This window comes from Crinia signifera, chromosome 5, assembly GCF_055691185.1.
Source record: "Crinia signifera chromosome 5, ASM5569118v1, whole genome shotgun sequence".
NCBI classification, from domain to species: Eukaryota; Metazoa; Chordata; class Amphibia; order Anura; family Myobatrachidae; genus Crinia; species Crinia signifera.
Window position 1 is genome coordinate 47,893,975 of NC_139221.1, and position 16,800 is coordinate 47,910,774.

The window sequence follows — 16,800 nt, forward strand, 5'->3', positions numbered from 1 at the left end:
TAGTTACTGAATATAGAAAACTGACGGAATGCGGTTTTGCCTTATTTCGTGGTGAGCACCGCCGCTGTACATACACATTATTTGAGAAACCGCTGCACCAGCTGGGACTTCTAAATATAGGCTATCGGTGAAGGTACTTTTTGAGGCGTGCCACAGTCTGCTGCTTAGATTGCTTATGGTTCCTTCAGGAATACTGTTGGAGAAACTGGGCCTTAAACCCCATAGACACACTAGACGAGATTGTAAAAGATAGAAGGGCCCTTCAGCGATATCTTTTTACTATATCGGTCTAGTGCAGTGGTGTCAATCTCATGGCCTTCCAGCTGTTGTGGAACTACACATCCCAGCATGCCCTGCCACAGATTTTATATAATGGATTGCTAAAACAGCTGGAGGGCCATGAGTTTGACACCGCTGGTCTAGTGTGTATGTTCAATACTGTTAATGATGTGCCCTCTCTTGCGCATTAATGTCCCCCTCCCTCGTCTGAGCATGGAACACGAGGGACGTCCTCATTGAGAGCCATGTTGCAGCTGATATTGGCGTCGGTGGGGATTGTTTAAATGTGTAGGGGCTTTATCAGATTGGTAGGAATGATATTTCTGGTAATAGTGGTCCAGTTCCATGCCCATGTATTGGTCTGGTGTTTTACTGCATACGGTTAATGTTATCTATTGGGTACTTTACAAAATATTCTGTTTATTTCAACTGTTTAACCTTTTATTTTAGCGACTTATTTCCGGTTGCTGGTTTTGTCGTTCTATTTGGTGCTATTTTGATACGGATATTTGGTGCTAAAGGCTTCTGTCAAATTCTACTTTTTGTTGTTTGAGCGGACACTACTAGGTTTAATATGAGTTATGCCCATTTCCAATGGTCAAACATTGGACAGAGAGGTGTCCGATCTAGCTTTGATATCTGGGCCCATTGTGAATCCTCGGCCTTATGTTGATGCTTTTTTTTTTCTCCACACCATTTTGTTTTCAGCGAGGCAGATGTTTGGATACCAGAGACATTCCATGCTGAAGTTCCTACTGATTGGTGGGATAATGAAGCTGATAAATCCCTTTTAATCGGCGTCTTCAAACATGGTACGTTCAGCTTGGTCAGAACTCAGGGGTTCAGAGGTTCTACAAGGAGTGATGAGCAGTGTTGTCTTTATCAATGTAACGTTATGTGGGGGAATCTTGATATTCCTTTATAATAAAACTGAGTTAACTCCCGACTTGCTGGCATCATTTTTTACCCTGTCCTACAATTTTTTTTAGAAGGGAGAGCGAAAAGCTCTCGACTAGTTTGTTTAAAAACACCAAGTGTTGCAGACGGTCATCCAACTTAAGTGCTGGTCACCTCTTTTCAGAGAGGGGGTAGGATATCCAAACCCAGGGGTGTGGGTGGGAAAATATCGAACCCTGATCTATAAATAAAGTAAAGCCATATTTGTAGTAGTAATGGCCGAGCAGTGTTCTAGATCTCCATAAACTTAGCTTCTAGCACCGCTTCCTTTGCTAACATTCTGCCAACCAGTGTCAAAGTGGATGGTGGGCTTAACCTCTGCTATTAATCTGTACAAGTGCCTCCTGGGCTTTGTTCCAAGCAATATTTCACAAATGTCAGCGCCGAGAACTCCCAGCTCCCTTGAGTGGGATGCAGCCTTGTTAACTTTGAAAGGCTCGGGGATGCAGAGCTGGCATGATATATACAGTGAGCGATTCCTGATTATAATCCAAATTCTCTAGAGGTCGCAGGCGTATTCTCAGCAGCATGGCCTGACTAAAGGGGAGAATGATGGCTTATAAAACCTTTCATGATTACAGTTTGGCTTCAGGCTCTACAGCAGTTAGGAGAAGTGTGTTGTAGTAAAAATCCTAATTGAATTGTGCTGTTCTGCCTATGTACAGCAGTCTTTGGCTGTTTTCTCTTAAATGGGGGCCTCAGCTGAGGATGGTCTGATGTGAAATCCTCCTCCTGCAGTGCACTGTCAGGACCTGCCATTGTCTATCTAGTCAGTGCAGCCAGTTAAAACAGCAAAACAAGTGTGTTAGAACCGTAGAGGGAAGAGTGTCATCTTTCTGACATACATCTCATGAAACCTAATAAGACGGGTTCGGTGGCCTTTCGCATAACCCATGCTCAGTGAGTGAGCCGGGAAGGGAAGAGCAGCCATTAAAAAATTTAGGCGTTTAGCTGGGCCCAAAGAGGGCAGCCAATGGAGCGTAGGGAGAGGGTGTGTCCAGGGGAAATAGGTCACACACAAAAATAAAACCCCAAGCCGATTTCTTTTGTATAATAAAGCTGTAAAATAAACATAAAGCAGCCTATATAATGGACACTGCATTTTATGTAATTATGGTACTAAAATGTTAAATTATGTAAATACAGGTTGAGTATCTCTTATCCGAAATGGATAAGGGATTTTTTTTTTTAACATACTCACCTGGTCCCCCGGCAACCACGGTGGCCATCGGGTTAATCTATAGAGGGGTTCCCGGGCCCAAGGATGCCGGTAAGTGGCGCACCGGCGCATTGCATCCTTGGGACTGGGAATATCTCTAAAGACGAACCAAATGGATATAGGGGGTCCCGTTGAGTATGAAAAATGGTGTGCGGGCAAAAAAAAATAACCTTCAGTTCTCGGGTATCCGGATAACGGACACTTTACCTGTACATACAATGATCTAAAGCGAATGTTTTTCAGTGCAGATCTATATAGTTCTAGTGTGGGTTTTATATTTGTTTTTGGAAGATGCACTTTGACGTGAATGTGACAGTCGTCTTCCATCTCGTTTAATAGGTTATGAGAAGTACAATTCCATGCGGGCCGACCCAGCTCTGTGCTTCCTGGAGAGAGTCGGCATGCCTGATGCGAAAGCAATTGCTGCTGAGCAGAGAGGAACAGATATGTTAGCAGATGGCGGAGATGGGTACGTTACAGTTTAAGCAATATTTATTGTCAACTTTAAAGTAGGGTTCTGTTACTAAAGCTTGTCTCGTTTTTGCTTTGACAGAGGAGACTTTGACCGAGAGGACGAAGATCCCGAATACAAACCCACAAGGATTCAGTTTAAAGATGACATTGACGTAAGGACACACAGTTGCTTCATAACATATGTAGCATTTGGATCACAGCGCTTTTAAATTATTCTTTTTTTTTTTTGCAAATTGGAAAGGAAACTGATCACCAGCTGAGTAGCGGTAAAAGGCAATCACAACAGTGTGCTGGTTCCAAACCAGAGTTTGCTTACAACCTTGTGTCTTCTCTTTCCCAGGAATTTGCAAACTCCCCCCTTGACGACAAAGAGGAATGCATGGACATGGAGACTCAAGGTAAAAGCTGCAGCATCACGCCAGCGAGGTGTTGTTGGCAGTGCCAGTCTGTTTAATGATGAGCATTCATGCTAATTTTGAAGCATCAGGGGATTTGTTTCCCTCTGGATGTAAATGTTGAGTATTTTATTAACTCTGAAAACAGACACGCCACTTCAACAACGAACCTGCTCTTTCCGTGGGAATACAGTGTTACATTCTAATTCTAAGAGTTTAAATATAACGAAACTGAATGGATGTAAAGGAAGTGATCTTTTATTCCTTTATGATAACCCGCTTTCGTTGTGAGTCTTCTCGTGCAGATTCATGCTAGTTAGTACAATATGTATCCCAGTTATGTGGTGACAGATAATCCCACAGTCTCTAGGTTTTTCACCCTACCAGATTTGGTATTCGGATAATAGGTCAACGTTGACAAAAGTTGGCCTGCATTAGGTTGATGTTGACAGAAGGTTGACCTGCACTAGATTGGCATTGACAATAGGTTGACACACAAGCAAAATGCTGACATGAAAAGGTCGACAGTCTCTCACGATTACATTTTTTGGACTTTCATGTTTTACAATCCACGAGCACTCCGATCAGTAAAGTGTGCAGAGCATAGAAAGGCACCAGGCCAGAAGCCCGTTGAGCAAAATGAGCATTGCGGGGGTATTTACTACTCTAACTAGGGGTTCACATGCTCATGTGTCGACATTGACCTAAAGTAATGTGAAAAACTCATGTTGACCTTGTATTGACATTTTGATTATATTGACTTTTTTGTCAATGCCGACCTAGTGAATGTTGAACTGTTGGTATCAACCTATTGACTGTAAACCCTTTAAACCACCCCCTCCATGTTTGAGGTCAATGTAATAGAATTTGTTGGATGAGGTATCAATAGTGTTCATTCCGTGTCTGAGGAGCAGTGAAAAGGGGGGGTGTATCCTTAAGGCTCCTTTTCATCACTGTAGGGGGTGGGGTGTGCACTGCACGAATAGAGATGGTGGGAAGCCCCAAAGCTCTTCGTGCAGTGTATACAGATGCAAATTTTTCACAGCATATAGTCATTCATTAGTAATCATTTCACTTTTAGTAAGCAATAAAAACAAAATATGCGGCTATCCTAGCTTAAGCCAATAATTATTACAGTCATCAACATCACCACCCAGCTATTAATCTGGCTGCATTCAATTCAGCTAAGACTCGGGGCTGTCTGTAATGCAGCCCAACATATTACACAGCTCCTACTGACCGATGCAGTTTAGCCCCTGGGAAATATTGCTAGTCATGGATGAAGACAGCCCTCAACAGGCTGTGACAGCGGTGTGCCGCCGTAAGGGCAGGGTGCATGTTAGCCTTCTAAAATTGGCCAAAGCACCGTGCCCCACTAATATGTAATCATGGGAGAGTAAGACAGAAGTGGTATAGAAAAGTCCAAATATTTACTGTCCTCAAACAAGTGTAACCCAGAAGCCAAAGTGACTTGCTGATTTAATTGTTAACTTTTTATCACAGAAAAGCTTGGTGAGGACAGCACAGAACTGGGCAAACTCTACTGGCCCAATACCTCGGCTCTTACTACCCGCCTACGACGCCTCATCACGGCCTACCAGCGCAGTTACAAGCGGCAACAAATGAGGCAAGAAGCACAGATGAAGACAGATCGTAGAAGAAGGCGGCCTCGGGAAGAAGTAAGAGCCCTGGAAGCAGAAAGAGAAGCTATTATAACCGAGAGACGGCAAAAGTGAGTCAGGAGTAATTTTGGGATTCCTTTTCTTCAGACGAACAGTATGAATGTGTTTTTAACCTTTTTTTTATATATATTTTTTATATTTTGTGTGTAAAGGTGGACAAGAAGGGAAGAGGCAGACTTCTATAGAGTAGTATCGACGTTTGGAGTGATTGTTGACACCGCCAAACAAAAGTTTGAATGGAATCAGTTCCGAGCCTTCGCCCGTCTAGATAAAAAGTCAGATGATAGTTTGGAGAAGTATTTCAACTGCTTTGTGGCCATGTGCAGAAGAGTCTGTCATATGTCAACCAAGTCTGAAGATGGTGAGTGAGCCAGGTGGCAAATTTATTTTACCTAAGACTACTTTTTCTGAAGTTTTTTTTTTTTTCTTATTTCTTTCTTGGGCCTTCAAACATAATACTTGTCTTTCTGTTCTAGAGCTGTGCGATATGTCCATGATGATTGAGCCTATAACGGAAGAGCGAGCTTCTAGAACTCTTTACCGTATTGAACTTTTGAGGAAAATTCGGGAGCAAGTTCTTAATCAGCCTCAGTTGAATGAGCGTCTTAAGCTGTGCCAGCCAAGCATTGACCTACCAGAATGGTGGGAGTGTGGGAAACATGACAAAGACTTATTGATTGGTGCTGCAAAACATGGCGTTAGTAGGACAGATTATCATATCCTTAATGATCCAGAATTATCATTTTTGGAGGCTCATAGGAATTTTGCTCAAAACAAAGGAAGCGCACATCCAAACATGCCCATCCTAATGCCCCCTGGATCTAGTTACAGTGACACACCACCGATAATGCCCTCTACGCCAGTGCAGGATGAAAAAGCAAATGAGCAGGAGGAAATAAAATCAGAGAAGACGGAAGATGTTGACATCAAGGAAGAAGAAGAGATTAAAGATGAGGAACAGGTGGACTCCGATGAGAAATCTGTAAAACAGGAGAGCGACCATGAAACTCTTAGTGTTAAAAATGAAATTAAGAGCACGGAGATACCTGCTGATGTTGATCCAAAGTCCATTTCAGAGAAGGGTTCTGAAGAAGATGAAGAGAAGTTAGATGATGATGATGACAAATCTGAAGAGTCTTCCCAAGCAGAAGGTAAAGTCTTGATCTGTGGTTCGGTTCTGTTTTCTTCTGTTTGTTACAGTTTGTTTTACTACTACACTCAGCCTTACTCTCTTGCACCACCAAAGTGAAAACTAATTGGTATACAGCAATACAACTGGGTGTGTTTTGCACTCTAAAGTAATGTAATTTCATATTATGTGGGCAGGCCTAGCACAGCCTCTCTCCCCAGCCCAGCACACACTGCTCAGCTGTGTGCTGAGGGGGGGGGGAGGGCAGCTGTAGCTAGAGCCTGTCCTCTCTATCCCTTAGTGGGGTGTTCCACCCCACCCCCCGCCAGCCTCCTACACTTCCTGCTAATTTTTTTTTTTTTAACAGGGTATGACCACGCCCCCTGTTTCTGCCAGACCTGGAGGCACTGCATGTGGGGTACAATTGGCAATATTGAAAAATTTGACATAAATGTGCAACCCCCCCCCTCTCTCTTTCTTTTGACCCATTACGGTTGGTTGGGGATGTACTTTTGCATCTTCATTCCAGTGCTCTTACTTAGTCACTGCTGTAATACCAATAAAGAGTGACCTAGTCTATATGTTCATTTCCAAACATTTCAACTGATTGATCTGGAATACATAAATAGTACAGCATTTAGATGTTACCAGTCCATCAAAATTACGGAGCTGCTGGGAACCGGGGCTTTGTTAAGCTGGGTGCGTGTGCCCAAGCGAAGAGCAATGGCCGCCAGCTAGTTGGCCATCTGTGCACCATAGAGGTGTGAGGAGCAGTGTTGGGCTTTTATTATATAGGATTATTGACCACCATTTTTACAGAAGGAACAAACTGTAAATATGGCGGTGAATGGGTGAAATGGTTATAATGGGTTTCTGTACTCCTCTGTATGCATGAACCTTTTGGTTTCCATTCCAGTCGGGATACCTTCCCGGGACAAAAACTTTGATGAAGAAAGCAACGCTTCCATGAGCACCGCACGGGATGAAACTCGCGACGGCTTCTATCTGGAGGATTGCGAGACATCTGGACTTCACATGCTGCGCGAGAGGACGTTCTCCTTCTCTTTTTGGCCCAAGGTATGTCCCTCTTTCTAATAGTATCCATATATTCTCTAGCAGTGGCTGTGATGTGCTCTTTGTATGTTTTAGATTATAATAAAGAAAAAAAGCTTCCTAATCACCATGACATGGCCATCTGGTTGTAAAAACAAAACACTAATAGGCTTATTCCTGTGGAAAGGAGGCGGTTTGCAGCAGCTGTTGTGCTCTGGTTGTGGTCTTTTGAGCAGTGACTCTGTTTTGGTAGCTTTTGCTTGAAGAAAAACAATAGAGTCTATGGAGGTATGACAACAATGGATGCTGCTGTTGTAACTCTGTTGAAAAATGTGTACTTTTGTGTCCGGCGTTACAGGACGCTTCACCAGTGTGCAAACGTCTATTTAAAGTTTAGATATAATTAGAATTACTGAGGTTTTCTTTTTGTTTGTCTTTTTTTTTTTTTTAATCGAGGTCCGTACTTCAGAACTGGTTAAGTGATTGAGGATTTGGAATGAATATTGACATTCTGTAGATCTGGGGAAGTTTTTCTAATGCTGAACGTTATTAATAGTGACGGTAATGAGGAAGCACTTAGAAGCCTGGGCTGGCCTGCTCTGAAGAACTGCGGCGATTAGTAGATACTGGAAGCAGATGTTTCTTTCTTTGCCCACCAGCTGATGATTATAAGGAACAATGCAGTACAGCCTCTAACAGTAGGGGCTCAGCGTATAGGCAGACACTGCCGACTCTGTTACCCCCCGCAGTAACTCTTCCTTTGTTTCCTTATTGCACAGGGCTGAAGGGGGGCTTCTTAGACTCAAACAGGTTAAAAGAAAAGCAAAAGGGAGGAGGAAAAAAACTTTTAACGCTAGGCAGTATTTCATTTATCAACGCTCAACGTGAAGGCCTTAACTGTATGGAGAGCAACTTCTTTTTTTAATGATGTCATTTGTGTTTTTTTTTTTCTGGTACAATGCAGGATCGTGTGATGATCAACCGATTAGACCACATCTGTGAGACTGTGCTGAAAGGAAAGTGGCCGGTAAACAGGCGCCAGATGTTTGAATTCCCGGGGCTCATCCCTGGGTACACACCAACTGCCGTGGATAGCCCGCTGCAGAAGAGGAGCTTTGCTGAGCTCTCCATGGTGGCTCAGGGCAATTTCAGTGGAAGTGAAGATATCTCTGCCTCTCCACAACTGTCTCAGGCAAGTAGCAATGAACCACAGCTGATTGTAATATACTATGTATGCTGTGCTAGGAATAGGTTTCTGCCGTCACCATGTAAGAAATGACGTGTGTGTGTGTTTAACTATATAACATGTGTGTCTGCTTTTTTTTGTATTTTTTTTTTTTTTTTTTTTTTTTAATAAGCTAACATTTTATAATTCCCTAACTTGTTTAATGAGTGTGAAGCGTATTTAGGATTTTCAGTAATAAAGCCGAACCAGTTTTTTTTTTTTTCTTCTTTATAACATCTTTATTTATAATTTTCACATATACACCTTGGAAGAACTCAAACTTGCATACCAGGGTGTAGTAATCAATATCAAACAAATATAAACGATATCTCAATACATAAAACACAGCAGAAAAAAATGTACCCACCTAATAATTATAGTCCTTGATGGTTAAAAGAAGCCCACCTATGGGGTAAGAATAAATCTGTGTAATGGCCGGAAGCCCAACCCAGGGGTGCCATGCTAACACATCGATAATGGAAATGCTAAAGACCTAGTCAAATAATCAAATGGGAAGAAGGAAATAAAGATATGTTTTAATGAGTGTGAAGTGTATGTATTATTTTTAGTAATAAAACTGAACCAGTTTTTTTTTTGTTTTAGGTTATTAACATTAGTTTTCAAAACAAAGTTGTGTGTACATCTAGAAAAAAATCCCATCCTATTGGGTCTGTACACAACTGTGTGGCCTACACCATGTTTTTGCGTTCATAATTTCTCAATACCGCTTCATTTGGTTATAGGAAAATGGTATTAAGTTTTCTGTAACATTCTAGTTTGCGGTGAAGGCTGACCATTCATTATGGTTGTAATTTCAGGATACTTCGTTGAGCTTGTCTGTACCACGCCAGCGCAGGAGGAGACGGCGGAAAATAGAGGTTGAAGCAGAACGGGCGGCAAAGAGAAGGAATCTCATGGAAATGGTAGCTCAGCTTCGCGGGTCTCAAATAGGGGCGGAGAACGGCCAAGAGAAAGTTGTGGATTTATCAAACGCCTCCAGGGAGGCAACAAGCACTACCTCAAATTTTACATCGCTTACTTCCAAGTTTATCTTGCCTAATTCCTCCACCCCTGTCTCTGATGCCTTCAAAACGCAAATGGAGCGACTGCAGGCAGGTCTTTCATGCACGCCAACCAGGCACCTACTCAATGGCTCTCTAATAGATGGCGAGCCTCCTATGAAGCGAAGGAGAGGAAGAAGGAAAAATGTTGAAGGTCTCGATCTGTTGTTCATGAGCAACAAACGAAGTTCATTATCTGTGGTAAGGATGAAACTAAATAGAACATTTGCTTTTTATTTAGGTGCAACTGTTCTGTGTAAAGATTACAGTTCTAAAGCTGGGTACAAATTAGCTACAGACAGTTCAGATATATCGACGGTACACACTGTCCACCTTTAATACCCCTTTTACACCAACGAAAAACCCAGGTCGGACCCAGGTCAGTGTTGGTGTAAATGGGACCAACCCAGGTCCATTGACACTGGTCTCCTACCCAGGTCCTGACCAGGGTTGAACACTGGTCGGACCTGGGTCGTGAGCGGTGTAAATGGTCCCAACCCAGGTCGGGACATCTGGGTAGTGCTGAAAGGATACCAGAAGCATGGGACTCCTTTCCGTAAGTCAGTACCATGCGTTCCACAGTGCATTGCAGCAGCAGAAGACAGCAACCCGTGCGGACAGTGCACACAGGCTGCTACCTGGCACTCCACAGTTGGACCTGCCACAACCCTATCTGGCACTAGGATGCAGCGCTGTCAGGCAGTAGTGGGACCAAGAGCTTAAAGGAGGAGGGTGCGTGATGTGCCTCCCACTCCAGTGACTCCATTTTTTAAGGGATATATACTCTACCTACAGAAATCATTTATGTTTGTTTTGGGGGGGCTGGGGGAGGGGTATGGATTGTATGGTCGACCTAAAGATTGTCGACAGTCATGAGGTCAACATACTGCAAGGTCGACAGGTGTCTAGGTCGACATGGGATAAGATCGACAGGTCGACACAATCATTAGGTCGACATGGTCTAGGTCGACAGTCAAAAGGTCAACATGGGGTTTTTCACTGGTTTTTTTTTTAACCCGAATGTCGACATAGTCGACATGGACACAGTTTTAAGTGTCCATGCACTCGGCACACTATTTTATTCTCCCACAATGCCCCAATGCAGTGATGGCTAACCTTGACACTCCAGCTGTTGTTGAACTACACATCCCAGCATGCCCTGCATCAGTTTTAGCATGGCCAAATAGTAAAACTGTAGCAGGGCATGCTGGGATGTGTAGTTCAATAACAGCTGGAGTGTCAAGGTTAGCCATCACTGCCCTAGTGGATATTAGGGCATGAAATACCGCCTGTCGGTATATGTCGGCTCATTAAACAGTGAAAAATCCTATGCCGACCTAATGCTTGTGTCGACCTAATAACCTGTTGACCTTGTCCCATGTGGACCTTGCAGTATGTCGACCTAGTGGTGTCGACCTAATGACTGTCGACCATCTTTAGGTCGACCAACTGACTGCTGCTGCATAACTGAATATAACTTTTTGACAAAATATTTTGCTAAATAAACCAACCAACATTTTTCAATGCTTACTTTTCATGTCTTTTAATTTTTATTTAAATCATTGAGGGAAGGTTGGCTGGCAGTTTATCAGTCCTAAAATTGACATTTTTAATGTCATCCATAGGGAAAAGCAGGGCTGACCCAGGTTCAGTGTAAATGGTGCAGACCCAGGTCCGACCCAGGTTGAAGTGCTGTGTAAATGGGGTATGAAGCAGGGTCCGACCCTGGAAACTTCCGTGTTCAAAGACCAGGGTCCGACCAGGGATTTTGGTGTAAAAGGGGTATAAGTCTGAGCTTCTGTGATTCCCCCCCCCCCCCCCCCCCCCCAAGTGCAACCATAAGTTTATTCTCCATATGAATTAATTCCTTGCCTGATGAACTCCTAAAATAAGAAAAACAATCCATATTAAGTGTGCCTTTCTTTTGGCTAATGTTTTTTTGTTTGTGTAGGATGATAGTGACATGACCAAAGCATATGACGAAGATATTGATACACCACCGGCCAGAAACATTCCATCTCCCGGGCAGCTGGAGCCAGACACCCGGATCCCTGTCATTAACTTGGAAGATGGGACCAGATTAGTAGGGGAGGATGCACCCAAAAACAAGGATTTGGTTGAATGGTTGAAGCTGCATCCTACATACACTGTTGACATGCCAAGTTATGTACCAGTAAGTACAGTAACATTTATTTTATTTATTAAGTTTCTTATATAGCACAGCATATTCTGTTGCTCTTTACAATCGGAGACAGTGATACAACAAACTTGGGCATTTTACACAGTCAAAAGGTATGAGAGCCCTGCTCGCATGCTTACAAACTATAGGGAAATAGGCATTGATACAAAAGGATTGATATTTTATTGCATAAAGTCACCAGATACAAAGGCTCCTGGTGTGGTGTATGATACAGCAGTTTGGCCAGGGGTCAAGAGGATGGAAAGTTTGAAAAAGAAAGGGGATGTGATTGGATAGGATCGGTATATGAAGGCTATGTGGCTGAAGATACTACACTTTACCTCTCAAGAACTAATATATAAGAACTATATATGAACAATGCAATGAATCGGGGGTGGGGTTACTTTTATTTAGGATTTTACAGGACTTTTTTTCTTTTCTCTAAACCCCAAAAATGTTTAATCTGTCTCCAACAGAAGAGCACAGATCTGTTGTTCTCCCCATTTCAAAAGCCGAAGCAAAAACGTCATAGATGTCGTAATCCGAACAAGCTGGATATCAATACGTTAACGGGAGACGAACGAGTGCCTGTAGTGAATAAACGCAATGGAAAGAAGGTAATCTTTCTTGGACCATGATGTAGGCTAGTTTCATTTATGTCTTTCACAGATAATATTGAGATCATGAATGAGGAACTGTTCACACATATATTAATGCAAAGGTGTGATGGGGATTTTGGCAGCTGTGAGCACAATCGGGCCATGGTGGAGAGTTCACCCATTGGGCCATGGTGGAGAGTTTACCCATTGGGCCATGGTGGATGAGTCTCCTTTCTATTCTCTACGCAAGGTGATAGAAGAGCCAGGATTAAGGAATATGTAATGCTGCTGGTTATGTAGACCTACAGAATGTGTTGCTTCCATTTGTACAGACACTTCACATTTACAGTATTGCACAGAATGGACTATTACTTGGCATTCTACTTACTGTAGTAAGTAAAGGCTAAAGGACCTGAACTAATAAATATGTTACAAGAAGAATGTAAATAAAGAATAATGCTTGGTTGGATCACAAGGCTATTCCGATGGTTTGCTTCAATTCTGTCCACTGTGTGCTGCCTGAGTTTTTTATTCATTATTGTACCCCTCATACTTACAGATGGGTGGCGCTATGGCCCCTCCAATGCGGGGAGCTTCCTCGCTGGTTAGAAGAGAACCCAGAGTTTGCCGTTGCTCCAGACTGGACGGACATTGTTAAGCAGTCTGTAAGTACCATTAAGCTTAGCTCTGTTTTTTTCTATTGCAAAGCATTTGTGTGCAGTCTGAGGTTTTGAATGGTTTAATTACATAATATAGTAGAACTGGGAAACCTTTCTGATGCAAGCGGATCTTATTCTAGGAAGCAGAGAGGGGAAAACTGTTCCCAACTTTCATTTGTTGTCTAAAATACACGTGGAACTTGCACAATACCCATAGCCTTTTTTTCTCTCCAGGGTTTTCGTACCGGAGTCCATGTTTGATCGTCTTCTCACTGGACCGGTTGTGAGGGAAGAGGGATCCAGCCGAAGAGGAAGAAGGCCAAAAAGTGAAATTGCCAAAGCAGCTGCAGCAGCTGCTGCTGTAGCCTCCACGTCTGGAATAAACCCACTGCTGATGAATAGCTTGTTTGCTGGAATGGATCTCGCCAGTCTTCAGAATCTTCAGAATCTGCAGTCCCTTCAGCTTGCTGGTCTTATGGGCTTCCCCTCAGGGCTCACAACTGCTGCTGGCTCTGGAGGGGATTCTAAAAATCCTGCTGCCATGCTGCCTCTGATGCTGCCAGGCATGGCGGGTCTGCCCAACATGTTTGGGCTTAGTGGACTTCTAAACAACCCCTTAGCATCTGGTGGTGGTAATTCAACTACAGCTTCCAGTCAAAGAGAAAATGAAGATGGCACTTCAAAGTCTGACGAGAAGACTGATACAGACGAGGGCGGCAAAGACTCTGAGAAAACTACACACACTGTTACTGCTACTGACTCTGGTGCTGCTACTACCACCACCACAACTGGGTTGACTGCAAATCATTTGGCCTTCAGTCCTTTCCTACTGTCTACCATGGCTCCCGGCCTGTTCTACCCATCCATGTTTCTACCTCCAGGGCTTGGAGGATTGACATTGCCCGGTTTCCCATCACTAGCTGGACTTCAAAGTGCTGTAAGCTCTAGTGAAGAAAAGGCCACTGACAAAGGAGAAGCAGAGAACCCGGAAGACAGCGATGTAGAGGAGAGTCTGGACAAAACTGCAGATTCATCCGTTTTGGAAGATGAAATGGCACATGGAGAAGAATTGGACTCTCCCAATGCCGAGGATGAAAATTTCAAAGACAACGACGAATAACAGTCTCAGTTACAGTGTTCTAAACTTTTTGCAAGTGGTAGTCCTACTGTTTACACTCACAGTAAATGTCCATACCTAGTTTTTATAAGCTGTTCTGTAAAATAGTGTAGCAAAAAAAAGTCCAAGTCATGTCACATGGATGTGTCAAAAAGGTATTTTGATCATTAAGTATTGTGCAGTGCATTATTTATAATTTCTGGAAGAGGTTTTCGGAGCTATTTTTTTTTTCTAGAGGAAATTTACATAATGCGCTGCAGCTCTATTTTTATTGGTTTTTGTTTCTTTCTACCGTTGGTATTACGAGAGCAGCCATTTTTTTTGGAATCGTGGTGCAAATGGAAGGACAGGCTGCTTTATGGATTTATAAAGTTATTTATCTTTTTTTGTTCTCTTTTTTTGCTGTGAAGGTCAAGATGAATTTCTTACATATCATTTTTTTTATTTTATTTTTCGACTGCATACTAGCGTTTCTCACACACGACCGTTTCAGACAATCTCCATGAAATAATGACGTCTCTGTCCTGAGACACAGCAATACAAGGCAGCTGTTGAATGTGAAAAATGTAATCTTTTTATTTTATTTTTTTTCCTCCTTTTTTTTTTCCCCTTCGTCCCCCTGTTTTCCATGCACCCATTGCAAGTCGTTACAGGACAAAACTACAGTTAAATCGTCTCGTGATTATCTAATGCACTGGTTTAAGCATAAAATTTAAAATCAGGTACCTTTTTTCTTTTGTTTTGTTCTTCCTTTTTATTTTTAATTTAAAGGACTTTGTTACTTTTAGCCACAAAGCTAAACAGCATTACCTCAACTCTAAACTAGCCTTGAAGTTTACAGACATGACTTTGTAAATGTTTGTGTTTTTTTTTTCTTTTTTGGGTTTTTCTTTTTGTTTTTCATTTTGGAAACTGCTATCATGTAAGATATACTGTAAATTGCTGCCAACAGTAGTAATGATGCTTTTAATAAAAGTGATCCATGAGATGCAGTGATGTAATTAGAAAACATAGGAAAAAAAAGTGTCTAGGGAAACCAAAATCAGAACTGGTGTACACCACTTTATATTTTGTATTCACAATAGAAGCAAATACAGTATTATGGCTTTTGTATATTTTTCTTTGATATTTTTCTAGTGGGTTGATGTGCTGCTTTAATCTGAGTAGGGGTGGGGGAGGGAGGGAGGGAGGGAGGAGGGAGGGTGAAGAACCTGTTTCTGCTGTATATCGGTACTGCAATCTGCGTACACAATGGCCGCACTCTGTCTCTCTCCTCCAAACCTCTCTAACCTGAAAGCTCTTTAGAAAACAATAAGATCTGCACATGGAGATGAGGACGTCTTAGCAACAAAAGGGCAAAGGAAAAATAAGGCTTTAATAGGCACAATATGTAGGTCATTTATCTGCGGTTAATGGATAGAAAAACAAGGCACCGGTGTCAGCAAGAGACTGACTCAGTGGTATTCTGTAGACTACAGCCTGCGTTGCCAGCAAGGGCTGTGCCAAATAAACATGAAATGAAAACTGACCCAGTTTTCTAAAAATCCAGAAGCTCTTCGACAGAGGCTATTGATTTTTCAGCATCCACTGACCTCTGACATTTCTTGTATAACGTGGTTACAGAACCGTTCAGTTTCTGGTGGCCTTGCACAATACTGAAGTCACAATATCACTGTATGAGCACAACTTGTGCAAGTATTTTCACGTGCGTGGGGGTGCGGTTTTCAACATCATGGACATGTCTATATACACCGCTAAGCGGAAGGGGGCTTTTTAAAGAAAAATGTCTGCCTAAAACTGAAATTCTAGAGATATGCAACGTTTTCTATAATAAAATGAAATCTAATTGTGTGCCTGTGATTCTCCAATTGCCCAAAGGCTCCAGCAGTCTTGCCCAGCTTACTCATTACTGCTGTCGGTGACCCCCACTGTTGATACAAATAGTGCCCGCACAAGGGGGAGGGGGGCAGCGATAACGGCTGTGTGTGTTTGGATTGCTGTTCTAGAAGCCAAAGCTGATCGGTCACTAGTGAAAACCTGTCTCTTAATGATCAAACGGATGTTCTGTGTGGATGGAACAGCGATTTGTGACCTGCCAAAGATGGTATAGCAGTTGTTTTGAATTGTTTAGCATGATCGTATGGTTCTGGTAAGAAAGGGTAAGGGTGACCTTCATATAACCTTAAATTTGTTAAGTGTATTTGGGTATTATGTGAACTACATACGGAGTGTGCTTTCAGGCAGATTTCAGAATAATTCAGACCAGACTGAATAAAAGATGCTCATGCTATATTTGTGTTTTGCAAACGAAACCTCCCATTATAGAAAACCCATACCATTAACTAAGAAAATTACTAGTTTGCCATGGAATTTTATAGTGAATGGTCTTTTATCATTATATTTCTGTGCCGATGGCCCACCGCTTCTGGAAAAAGTTTCTTCATGAACTGTTAAGTCTCAAGAGCTTTCACCCTGAGGAAATTGTTAATCAGAACGAACACATCACTCAGTACAGTTTGGATACACATGAACCGATTGGTTACGGTTGATAGATCTACAGTGTCTAGATCAGACATTCCCAACCACGGTCCTCAAGGCACACCAACAGTGATATCCAGGCTTCAGCACAGATGGTTGAATCAGAATCCCTCAGATACTAATTAAGTCACCTGTGCTCTCAAGCCTGGATATCTAGAAAACCTGCAATGTTGGTGTGCCTTGAGGACCGTGGTTGGGAATGCCTTGGTCTAGATATACATCATGGTCAAAAGG

At 42.5% G+C, this 16,800-nt stretch overlaps 1 protein-coding gene and 1 non-coding gene across 2 annotated transcripts in view; both read left to right on the forward strand.

Moving 5' to 3' along the window:
• The window catches only part of CHD7 (chromodomain helicase DNA binding protein 7), a 118,246-nt gene extending 103,230 nt beyond the window's left edge, over positions 1-15,016 (forward strand). The window contains 15 exon segments of the mRNA XM_083187150.1: positions 988-1,091; positions 2,795-2,924; positions 3,009-3,081; positions 3,270-3,327; positions 4,828-5,056; positions 5,159-5,367; positions 5,483-6,157; positions 7,052-7,212; positions 8,153-8,380; positions 9,232-9,675; positions 11,426-11,647; positions 12,130-12,270; positions 12,812-12,841; positions 12,843-12,913; positions 13,146-15,016. Coding sequence (XP_083043276.1) covers positions 988-1,091; positions 2,795-2,924; positions 3,009-3,081; positions 3,270-3,327; positions 4,828-5,056; positions 5,159-5,367; positions 5,483-6,157; positions 7,052-7,212; positions 8,153-8,380; positions 9,232-9,675; positions 11,426-11,647; positions 12,130-12,270; positions 12,812-12,841; positions 12,843-12,913; positions 13,146-14,031 — 3,661 coding nt within the window. The 3' untranslated portion in view covers positions 14,032-15,016.
• Positions 3,378-3,471, forward strand: LOC146005901 (small nucleolar RNA U6-53/MBII-28). The gene has a single exon (XR_014444062.1). It is a non-coding gene; the product is annotated as a small nucleolar RNA U6-53/MBII-28 (small nucleolar RNA).
• Positions 15,017-16,800: the final 1,784 nt, after the last annotated feature.